General features: G+C 33.5%; 1 protein-coding gene across 1 annotated transcript; it reads right to left on the bottom strand.

Moving 5' to 3' along the window:
- Nucleotides 1-486: 486 nt before the first annotated feature.
- On the bottom strand, nt 487-9,678 carry LOC143058950 (uncharacterized). Its single transcript, XM_076232423.1, has 4 exons — nt 9,237-9,678; nt 6,563-6,845; nt 5,014-5,073; nt 487-3,016 (listed from the first exon to the last, which is right to left on the bottom strand). Exons 1-4 carry the CDS (start codon nt 9,255-9,257, stop codon nt 768-770), a joined length of 2,613 nt encoding a protein of 870 aa, XP_076088538.1. The 5' UTR covers nt 9,258-9,678; the 3' UTR covers nt 487-767.
- Nucleotides 9,679-12,363: the final 2,685 nt, after the last annotated feature.

Here is a 12,363-nt window from a genome sequence, read left to right as displayed (position 1 = left end):
TCAATTTATTTTTCGTATATTTAAAAAATATACACAGAATTAACTAATTCAGGGAGAAAATATCTACAAAACACATTTTTTGCTAAATTTGAATGCTCTAAAGGGGCATTAATGACTGTGTCCTCATGTAACTGTATTTAGTACATTGTAACATATACGGTATAAACTATTTCTGAAATCTGATACATATTTGCTGCATTATGTTCGCGGTCATTCCTTGTGTTCATATCACTCATTTTTTTACCAAGTTCATGCGTCCAAGCGCTTGTCTTGAGTTCCCGTCAAAGTCAAATATTTGACAAGAAACCTAAAGACGTCATTGAAAGGTCTCGATAATATAAAAAAATCATTTCGAATAATTGTAGAAAGAATTTCACATATATTTAGGGATAATGTGGTACTCTTTTCTTGGCGTGATATGTTTTGTCTCTTTATCGGTACTGCTTTCTTTGAGGTTATAATTTGCTCATGTAATAAGTGCTGAAAAACAGTGGTCAATGTATATAATTAGAGATATTTGAAACGGACAATAACATTGGAAAATCAGATAAATGTGCAAATTTCAGTACTTTTGATCTAAATACAGCTTTGCGGTCTGTATGTGCTATACAAGAGTCGCGTTCATATTTGAAAGATATGAAACTAGTGCATTGAAGAGCTGTATCACTGTATCTTTGTGTCTTCCGTCACGGGCCGTACTCGTCGTTTATTATCCTTACACTGAATTGACAGTTAGACTATATTTTATTCTCCTTAAACAAATACTGTCAATAACTGTTACTCTGAAGATAATCAGCAATGTATGACAGTAAAATGTCTCCTGTTTTGTCATGTCCGTTCTGTAAGGCCACACGTAATAGTAATGCAAGATATTCCTCATCAATATCCCACTGAACGACGTTAGCATTGTGTTTCAGTAACATTTCCACTGTGTTGTCATGTCCTTCAATACAGGCCACATACAATAAAAATTCTCCATCAATGTCATGCGAAAGGAATTTCGAATAGTTTTGGAGTAGAAATTCTAATGTTTCTGTATGCCCTTCTTCGCAGGCCACTAACAATGGAGAATCACCATCACTGTAACACTCAGAGACGTCAGCATCGTTCTGTAGTAACAGTTTTACTATATCTGTACGTCCTCTTTGACAGGCCACATACAGTGGTGAATCTTTATAGATGTTACATTGAGAGACATCAGCATTATTCTCCAGTAACAGTTCTACTATATCTTTATGGCCTCTATCACAGGCAAAAAACAATGGGGACTCTTCCTCATCATTACATAAAATGACATCAGCATTGTTCATAAGTAATAGTTTCACTATATCTGTGTGTCCTCCCTTACAGGCCACACCAAGTGGAGACTCTCTATAACAGTTACACTGATTTACATCAGCCTTGCCCTGCAGTAGTTGTCTTACAATATCTGTATGTCCTCTGTTACATGCCACAAACAATGAAGACTCTAGAACCTCATTACACCGGGAAACTTCTGCATTGTTTTTTAATAACAGTTGCACTACGTCTAAATGTCCTTTCTCAGATGCCATATGTAAAGCTGACCTACCTGTTCTACTTCCGTATGAATCGCACTTATTTACATCACAGTTAATATCAACAATAAGAAACTTAACGATTTCAAAGTAGCCACCTGCTGCTGCTTCAATTAAAGGTGTTGTACTAAAGGTTGACATTAACCTATATATTTGTTGTTCATCGTCTCTCGATATTACGCCTACAACTACCTCAAGCTTATTAAGTAATGCTTTTGCATCATCATTCCGCCCAAAAAAAATTATAAACTTTTCGATGAATGACTTGAATATTAACTGTGAATTATGGAATGTACTTGTAATGACATGCTGTTTTAAGTCACATAACAATCGTTCAAAATATTCTTCTTCTTGGTCCTTGGAAATAACTATTAAGTCATCATTTGTTTGAACTTCCGTTACAGATTCGAAAATAAAATGATCCCTTATAAATACAGAAGGGGTATATTTGATAAAACATTCTGTAAGTTGCTGCCCACATATAATAGCTGCCATTTTATAGATTTTGTCATGTATCATTATGTACTTTGTACCTTTTTGTTTTAAATAGGTTCCATTTAAGGTTCTGAAACAGTCTTTTAAATAATTTCTTGACATTTCTTTCGTTAAGTCTATATCAAACTCTTTAACTATATATTCAAGTTTTGCTCTCTTCGTCTCTGGAGCTGATGTTAATTTTAGCCAATCTGTTCTGAATCCATCATCAAATACGATACACAGAACAATAGCACAGAATTGCAATTTGCTTTCGGAAATTATACAGTGTATGTTCCTTTCAATTATATCTACAGGATCTGTAAAAAGTTTCCTGACTTCATGTAATGTTTTGTTTTTTGACATTTTACAGAGTAAGGGAAAAAAGTCAAGATCCCCGACGAATGGCATTAGCGTGTCAATAATATTATCCGGAAGGTATTTTTGCATAATGAACATTCTTTCTTTTGGCAGCAGACACAAATCTGATGATAATATATTGCATTCTGTTTTGGTCAATAATGTAATACGTTGAAACTGTGATTCTTTGTATATATGTAGTCTACAGGAAATCAGTAGTTTTTGACCTGAAACCTCTGAAGAATTTGTATTCACTATTTTATTTTTTTCATTTAAAAATATTTTTTCCAAATTTTCGGAATAATCTCTCCAGATCTGTAATGTGAGTTTGTTGATTGTTTCCTTTCCGCAAATGTCATCTACGACAAACACTTGTGGTTTACTTGTTTTATAATAGTTTGTTATATCTGATGGTCCTGTAAAAACCGGTATTATCTCATATCCATACTTGTCACGTAAATGTAAGGCAGCATGGTGTATGTTTGAAGATTTCCCACAACCTGAGCTCCCTGTAACAACTATACAATGGTTGGAATGTAAAGATTCTAGTATGTGATCAGTTGCTCTGGTTTCAACAAACGTATTTTTGTCTTGTTCCCAGTCCGATATTTCTTGTTCATGTTGCGCTGCCAAAAAAAATGACAACCACTGTTTTCATTATCAATCTAGAAATTAGAATGAGGTTTACTTATTGCAAAGGTTAACACATAATTATTGAACACGTACTATTTAAACGCAGCTTGAATCATGATTGCATGTTAATGTAAACTTACCAAAAAAAAAATCTATTATCTTCAAAATATGGGGAAATCATTTGATATTTTCAGAGTTACTCTCTGAATATTGTCTTTTGATCATAAATTTGTTTATGTTAAATCTTGGTAATGCAAACGCAACAAAATACCGCATGAACCTATTCTTTAGTGTTGCACAGAATGGGAAAACATTTTGTATTTTAATAAATGATACATGAAAGCTCAGGATTTCTTAAGGTAAATTTGGTATAAATTTAATTCAATATATAGATTTGCATAACAGTCAACGGGGGTTTGTAACTGAATTTATCCCATAGATTGATTTTTATAGCCCTTATATTGTGCTGAAACACTACTCTCCTCGGAAGGTTTGGACGCCAGCAACAATGTTTTACCTCTTAAGAAAATGTATGTACCTGTCCCAAGTCATTTGAGCTTGTACATTAGCGTTATTCGGCATATCATAATGAATTGCTGTTCTCACTCAAAACCTATTTAACTGTCATAAAAAAAACTTGAACCTGATACCTGGAACAATTATGATTAATATTTATCCACTACTATTGATACACAAAACCCGATGAACCTTTCTGATTGTTCTTTGTTTTTGTACACACATACGGCAGAAGAACCTTTAAGTTTGCTTATAAATCCTACTTTGTAAAGAATCACTCTGATTCAAACAAAAAATTCTCTGAAACTGATATTATCAAGATGCTTGATTTCTTGATTGACAACATATTTGTTACGTTCGGAGGACGTGTTTTTCAACAGACTGTCGGAATTCCAATGGGAACAAACTGTGCCCCTCTACTCGCCGACTTGTTTCTTTATTATTATGAGGCTGACTTCATGCAGGAACTTCTTAGGAAGAAAGATAAGAAGTTAGCAATATCCTTTAACTCTACTTTCCGCTATATAGATGATGTTCTTTCACTAAACAATTCAAAATTTGGTGACTATGTGGAACGCATCTATCCAATCGAACTAGAGATAAAGGATACTACAGATACAGTTAAGTCGGCTTCATATCTTGACTTAAATCTAGAAATTGACAATGAGGGTCGGTTGAAAACAAAACTTTACGACAAAAGAGATGATTTCAGCTTTCCAATTGTGAACTTTCCATTTCTAAGTAGCAACATTCCAGCAGCACCTGCACACGGGGTATATATCTCCCAATTGATACGATATTCCCGTGCTTGCATTTCCTATCATGATTTTCTTGATAGAGGTTTGCTGCTCACAAGGAAGCTATTAAACCAAGAGTTCCAAATGGTAAAGTTGAAACCATCCCTTCGTAAATTTTACGGACGCCATCACGAGTTGGTTGACCGTTATGGAATAACCGTTTCACAAATGATATCGGATATGTTCCTTACGTCGTAACTACAATCCCCTTCCCTTTCATGAATATGACCTACCGAATTAGACTATTTACCGGATTTGTAATCACTTAAGCAACACGACGGGTGCCACATGTGGAGCAGGATCTGCTTACCCTTCCGGAGCACCTGAGATCACCCCTAGTTTTTGGTGGGGTTCGTGTTGTTTATTCTTTAGTTTTCTATGTTGTGTCGTGTGTACTATTGTTTTTCTGTTTGTCTTTTTTATTTTTGGCCATGGCGTTGTCAGTTTGTTTTAGATTTATGAGTTTGACTGTCCCTTTGGTATCTTTCGTCTCTCTTTTGCTAATCATCAGATGTTATATAAAACCAAACAAATAAATGATGACTGTATTCGAATACATTGTATTGATATATTTCAGTTTGGATTGTTACTGAAAACAAAAGACCTATAATTAACAGGTAGCAAGCGGATAACGTTCTTATTACAAGTACTGCGAGGAAAGTTTATAATAATCATACCTCGAATATGGATTGGAATATGATTTTTCTCTTGTTTTTTCCATTCGTTCTGTAATAATTCTGGAATTTGAACAAGAACTTAATCATGATACACCTCCATCAAGCATATACGTTTTTTTTTTATACAAAGCAAACTCGTCAATTAAAACAGGCTTACAATTTTGCATTCCAAATGCGCATTTCGTCTTTAAAAAGTGTCATCAGTGACACTTGAAACGAAAAGGTCAAATTGGAGAACAAAGTACGAAGGTAAAGAGCAAGGAGGATTCAAAGTTCCTAAATGTTTCGACAGAAAAAGCTAAGGTAATCTTTACCTGGGTTATAACATCTTTAGTTTTTTTAGCGGCTTTTTTCATTATTGAGCATCTGTACTGATTCTATATTTCTCATTCTTTATGTTTAGATGTTTAGAAATTAGATCATGCAGTAAAGGAAAATACGAGTCGCCGACCTTTTATTCTGTTTCGTAGCGGTTAAACATATATCATGTTTTCCTACAATGTACGAATAACATTTTTATCCCTCAGTCAAATAAGATTGATCTTAAACGTATATATGTAGTTTTTGACATCCCAACCGTTACATTTGGTTTTGAATGATAGCGATAGGACTGAAACGCATTTGAAAACAACAAATCGCTCGCAATAGATGCAGTATACCAGGAGGATATGAATATATCCTATATATTTATCGTTTCGTGATATCTGTACAACTATATGTGCATCGTAAAATGACCGTAAATATTACCTTAAACATTAATTTAGTTTTAATCATAGCCGAACACTATTTTATAAAATTAATGCATCATTGGTCTTTAATAGAAAGTAAGGATTACTTTGCTTTTAATCAGACCAGCATAATAGGCACACACTATATCATACTAAAAAATGGACTGACAGACACACCAATGATCCAACACACATGGAGGGTACCGTTTTTTTTTTGCCTTGTAATACGACGCTGATAATTTAAGCATTTGGCGATGGAATTTCGAAAATGTCTTGTGTTACCATGGAAACAAGGCAAAAATGGTCAAAACGCTTTAAAAAACATTAAAAAGTGGTATTTACTTCCTTAAAATGGTAGGTCAAATCCATTGAAACTCTGATGGTATGTTCCCTACCATGTACTATTTCATGTAACTATACCTTTTGCATGTTTTTAACGGTGGCAATCTTAAATTGTTACATAAAATTCCCCAAAAATGGTAGAAAGCAGTGGCAAGATTTTTCAATGACGTTCTATAGGGTTTCATTTTGTCTATTAACAAAATTCAATTTAGATGAAAGCAATTATCAACAACTAAATCTGCATTTAAGCTGTGTTTTTGAATATGGCCGCACAAACCAACTCGCAACCATCTGTGCATTGTGCATCATATTATGTATTTGGTTAAATTTAGTGTTTTACTTGTGTCAAGAATCTACATTTGCAGTCACAGATATACATTATCTAGATGCTTTAACAATACCCATTAATATTAAAAAGACACCTGTTTCTGTTTTAAGGGTGTCAACTTCACTATTATTTAGTCGTTCATATTATGTACCTATGTTTTCTTTACTTTTTCCAAAAAGTCTTTCTAGATTGCCTCCCTTTATTTTTATCATTTCTTCTAGGTTTGCTGTTAGCAGTTTAAGTTCCCTCTTTTCTTGAACAGCATTGTCAATATATATTAAAATTTGCTCCAACTCATCTTGAAGATTCGAAACCTTCGATTCGAGTTGTATTTGAGTAGACAATATTTGTGCTATTGAATTATCTAGCATCTTTGTTTTAGCATCCTTTAAACTTACGATAGAAGCTTGTGAATTATCAAGACCTTTAATGGCCTGAAAAATAAAGATAATTTACAACTGACACATGAATGAAATTGCCCGTTAAATGCAAATTGTTCCTTAACCATCATATTTTGACAGACTGCATGAACTTACTGGTATATTTTGTAAGAAACGATAATACATATATTACGCATATAAGACTATTCTTAGCATGTAACATGTAAATTAAAAGAAAAACAAAGGAATAAAGATTTTTCCAGTAGAAGAATAGCATATGAAAATCAAAAAGATGATAATTTATCTATATTTATTATGGATCATGGAAAACCTAAGGAAATAATTTACTGTATGAATTGTGATAAGGACTAAAAGTTAAATTTCACTTTCAGGAAATCTGATTTTCTATTTTTTCTTCATGGAATGACTGTATGTATATGGAGACATAATATAAAAAATGTGGTGCACACTGCATGAATAACCCGCGTAGCTTGTCACTTCGAAACGACAGAAAAAAGTTAGTCATTCCTTATAATTTAAATCTTAATTTCAAGTCGTAAGAAGTAAATTTAATAATAAGTTGACCTGATTTATAATTTGCTATGAAATTATTTGATTTACTTTGTTTTATATTGAAGAGACTGCAATGAATAAAAAATGCATGTTCATTTATTAGTTTGACTGTACCTCTGGTATCTTTCGCCCATCTGTTCAACAAATAGACAAATACATTTGAGCTCAAAGCAGATCTTGTTTTTAGAAAGATTCATGTACACATATGATCCATACTAATTTTAATGCATAATTTAAAAATATTGTTAAAAACGTTATCAAGGACTTTATCATTCTGAGGAAATTAATATTTCTAATGAAACATGAAGATTCGGTGAACGGGGTTTTTGATAAGGTTGAAAAGTAAAATCACAAAAATACTGAACTCAGAGGAAAATCTAATCGGAAAGTTCATAATCACATAACCTTTGTTATCACGAAGAACATTTTGTGTTGGAGAATTTTTTTTATTGCCGTTCGTTCTTTAAAGTCAGAATCATGAATAAGTAATTAATTAAGTAAATTTTTGAATTTTAATTGTAGAGTGGTAACAAATATGATGTACAAATGAGTTTACGAACCCCTTACACAGTTTTTGGTGAATAAATATCTTAATCATCATCACAGCGTTTACATATCGCTTCAAAAGGACTTGTGTATCATTCTATTAAAAAGACGGCATTGGTGCACCCCTTTAATATTAATTGATCTCGTAAACACTTGGTGTATTTCTTCTTTAAAAAAACTCATTAATACCGAGATTGCTGTTTCTTGTTCTTAGAATGACCACATCACTTTGAAATTTGACAATGAAGTTGGTCTTTGGTGTAGGCATGGTTGAATTGTTTGTCACTTTTTTTTTAATAGAAAATGGTTCATTTTAAGAAAAACCGAGCTGTTACAGAAATGTAACATCTTGAATATCAACCAAAAACCAACTTTATTTCATTCACAAATGTAGTATTTTAGGGTTTGCCGGTCTCTTGAAGTTGACGGTTCGCACTTCATCTTTGTGTATCGCCTGTAACTATAGTAACCAGGTTGTGAATCAGAAACACCAGAAATTAAAGTTTAGATGATAAAGTGATTATCAAAACAAAGTCCAGTTTCTTGAGAAAAAAATAGTAATTTCAAATTCTTATAAATTTTATATAAATGAATAGTCAAATTATCGAAAACAGCATTGCTCTACCTTTACATGCTTCCTTTTTGCCAAGTAGTTAAAAGAAAAACTACATCGGGGATTATTAAATAAAACCAATACATAGTGTTCCTTAATATTAAGCGCACAATTGTTTCAATCACAGGCTAATAACTTAGAACTTGGACTAGTTTCATTGATAAATAAAAGCTATCCTGAAAGACATTAAATTTTCAGCAAACATAAATTAGACCGCGGTGGTTTTCTCGTTTGAATGGTTTTAAACTGGTCAATGTTTGGGCCCTTTAAAGCTTGCTTTCGATGTGAACAAACGCTCCGTGTTGAAGACCTCTCTTTGACCCTTAATGGTTAACTTTTATATATTAGGACTTGGGTCGAGAGTTGTCTCATTGGCAATTGCAGGCCCGTAGCTAGGAATTTTCAAGGGGGGGGGGGTTCGTTGGACTCACAAATTCGCCTTTAACAGTCACAATTCGAACAGAACATTGACTTTAACAGTGCTTATTTGTTTTCAAGGGGGGGGGGGGGGGTTCGTCCGAACCCCCCTGGCTACGGGTATGAATTGTACCATATTCTTCTAACATCTACATAGTAAATAGCACAATAACCACTGAGTTAGACTATGGTTCAACTGGTTTAGTGGTTTAGAAGATAACACTTTGTCTAAAAAAAGTTAAGGATAACAATATAAAGATACGTATGACACCAAATGCAGATAGAGCGTTTATTACCTGTTCTAATGTATTCCACATTCCAACAAAGTCTACATTGGATATTGAACCATCTTTGGAATGTGACACTAGAAAATTTTTATAATATTTCAAGCGTGCAATGTTGGCTCCATCACTTTTGTCATTAGGATTAGGTAGCTCGTCAAATCCATTCACAGGAGCCACTACAACTGGAGGTAAGTTACGTAGTAAACACACAATCAATGTTAAGTCCAAATCAGCTGAAGTTACTATTGGTTTCCCTGTAAAAGAAATATACACAGCACTTCTGTGCTGACTTGAGTTATCATTGATATGTTCATAATTGTAAATTAACTGTTAACAACATTTTGAATTTTTGAAATACTAAGGCTTTTCTTCCCCAGGAATAGATTACCTTAGTTGTATTTGGCAAAACTTTTAGGAATTTTTTGTCCTGAATGATCTTCAACTTCGTACTTTATTTAGCCTTTTAACATTTTTTGATTCGAGCGTAACTGATGAGTCTTTTTGTAGAAGAAACGCGCGTCTGGCGTAAATATAAAATTTCAATCCTGGTATCTATAATGAGCTTATATACAACAATGAAGGATATTTTCCATTATGATTGCATTATTACATAATTATGAAGCAGTATTTTTTTTATTTCAAAGTGACCACCATCATTCATTTATACAAATCTACATCAATCAACAATCAACACGTACACTAATGTAATGTGTAGTGCCCTGTAATGACTGCCAGATTTAAAGACATTGTACACATTCCTACAGTAATTGAGATCTTTCAACAAAACATGCGTTCATGAAATGAAATTTATAAAGTGTTATTCTCATTCAAAACAATCTCGTTCGTTACAAAAAGGGAAAACAGATTTTGATCGGCATATGCATGATAGAATAAAAATAGCACGCTTTATTATAATTTTCTTTTCAAAAGAATTGCTAGAAAGTATATCCGATGCGTGGTTGAATACAGCAGCCCACACCATATATAGAGGTAAATTAAAAGCTATCATTTATAAAACTGTAAAGCCACGTGATAGAGAACACGTTTTCACTTCTGAACCTACCTTTTGGAGGATAAAGAATATCCCATTGTCCTTGAAGCTTTGTTCCCTGTGATATGTAAATCTGCCGATAAATCTGGGTGTAGTTTATCAAAGAATGTTGTGAGTGCTCTAGTGGCTACGCTGTAGTTTAGATACACAATACGTAGAAAGTTCTCTTCCTCTTTTGATACCATCCTGTTCATTAGTAAAACAAACTAAAATTATTGTCGAGTTTCATTTGCCAGCGTATTTGAAGGTTATATACAGAATAAAGGGAACAGTGAAGGCAAATATTAAGGTTAATAATAGAACAAAATTTATGTTCCCGAATGAATCATGCACCTAATTTTTAAGAAATTCAATGTATTTGATACGAAACCAGACCAAAACTATTATTTTCTCATTTTCGTCTGTTTGTGAAAGGATGGATAGGAATATGTAAAGCCAATATCATTGCTTTGATAAATAAAGTTGAGAAAGGAAATGGGGAATGTGTCAAAGCGACAACAACCCGACCATAGAGCAGACAACAATCGAAGGCCACCAATGGGTCTTCAATGTAGCGACAAATCCCGCACCTGTATGTATCCTTCAGCTGGCCCCTAAAAATATGTATACTAGTATAGTGATAAGGGACGTCATACTAAACTCCGAATTATGCACAAGAAACTAAAATAAAAAATCATACAAGACGAACAAAGGCCAGAGGCTTCTGACTTGGGACAGGCGCAAAATTGCGGGGTTAAACATGTTTATGAGATCTCAACCCTCCTCCTATACCTCTAGCCAATGTACAAAAGTAAACGCATAACAAAACGTACATTAAAATCCAGTTCAAGAGAAGTCCGAGTCCGATGTCAAAAGATGTAACAAAAGAAAATAAATAAAATGACAATAATAAATAAATAACAACAGACTACTAGCAGTTAACTGACAAGCTAGCTCCAGACTTCAATTAAAGTGATTGAAAGATTATGTCTTCATCATATGAATATCAGGCACAATCCCTCCAGTTAGGGGTTTAGTATCATACTATCATATGATATATGAGAAGAACATAACCCGTGTCATGTAATGTTCTTCTCATATATCAATGTTACGAGTGTTGTGTTACGAGTGTATATGCTTCAATAAAAAAATACATTTACAAATTATTTATATATTCACTACTAAATGTAGTATCCATCGACTGCCGACTGATGTAGACATTTCATTTACAGTGATCATTTGCCTGTAAATATTGCAGTTTTGAGTTGGAAACGAGCTAGGTTCGTTAATATAGGATCGTTAAAGACTGCTTTTGCCATTGCCTGCTGTTGGTCTCCTCTGGTTCTTGAGAACCGTCATTAACATAAACTGCCCATCCTGTTATAGCTTAGGGTCCTGAAAATCATTCTTCAATATCATTTTTTCTCTACCTATAACATTTGCAGGACAATGACCAAACAAGAACTATGAATTTGCAATGGATTGTTAATATATTTTTTTCAAAATGGCATTATATTATCATATTGCCCGTTTTGGCCCACAATGAGTTGTTTTTTTGATATAAAAACAATATTTCAAAAATAGCCCTTGTGTTCTATTAATGCAACAGCATAATGTGTGCGTTTATAGCTCAAATCCCTGTTATAAATTTTAACAATATTCCCGATGGAACATCCAGGTCAAGCTTGTAATGATAAGGCGCAGTTGTGTCAGAGGATTTTTTAAAACAAAATTTCGAAAACGGTCATAGAGATAGACGACGGACGCTTATTTATTAATTCATTTTACATGCCTGAGGGAGATATGAAGATGTGTTCACTAAAAAAAAACCTTAATGTCACAAGGAAATCGCCAGATGGAATTATAACTTTTCGATGATAAGTAAATTTCAAATCTATCAAAGTCAAGGTATATTAATGTTTTATTCAACTGCTGTACTCCTTTTTACTCCATGAAAATAAAACATAATAGATACAAGAAGATTTGGTATGAGTGCCAATTCGACAACTCTCCATCCAAGTCACAGTTCGTAGAAGAAATCCATTAAAGGTCATAGTACGGTCTTCAACACAGAGCCTTGTCTCACACCACTATCAAGCTATAAAAGGC

Source organism: Mytilus galloprovincialis, chromosome 14 (assembly GCF_965363235.1).
Source record: "Mytilus galloprovincialis chromosome 14, xbMytGall1.hap1.1, whole genome shotgun sequence".
NCBI classification, from domain to species: domain Eukaryota; kingdom Metazoa; phylum Mollusca; class Bivalvia; order Mytilida; family Mytilidae; genus Mytilus; species Mytilus galloprovincialis.
Note: the sequence above shows the minus strand (reverse complement) of the source record. Positions and strands in the feature narration are given on the sequence as shown.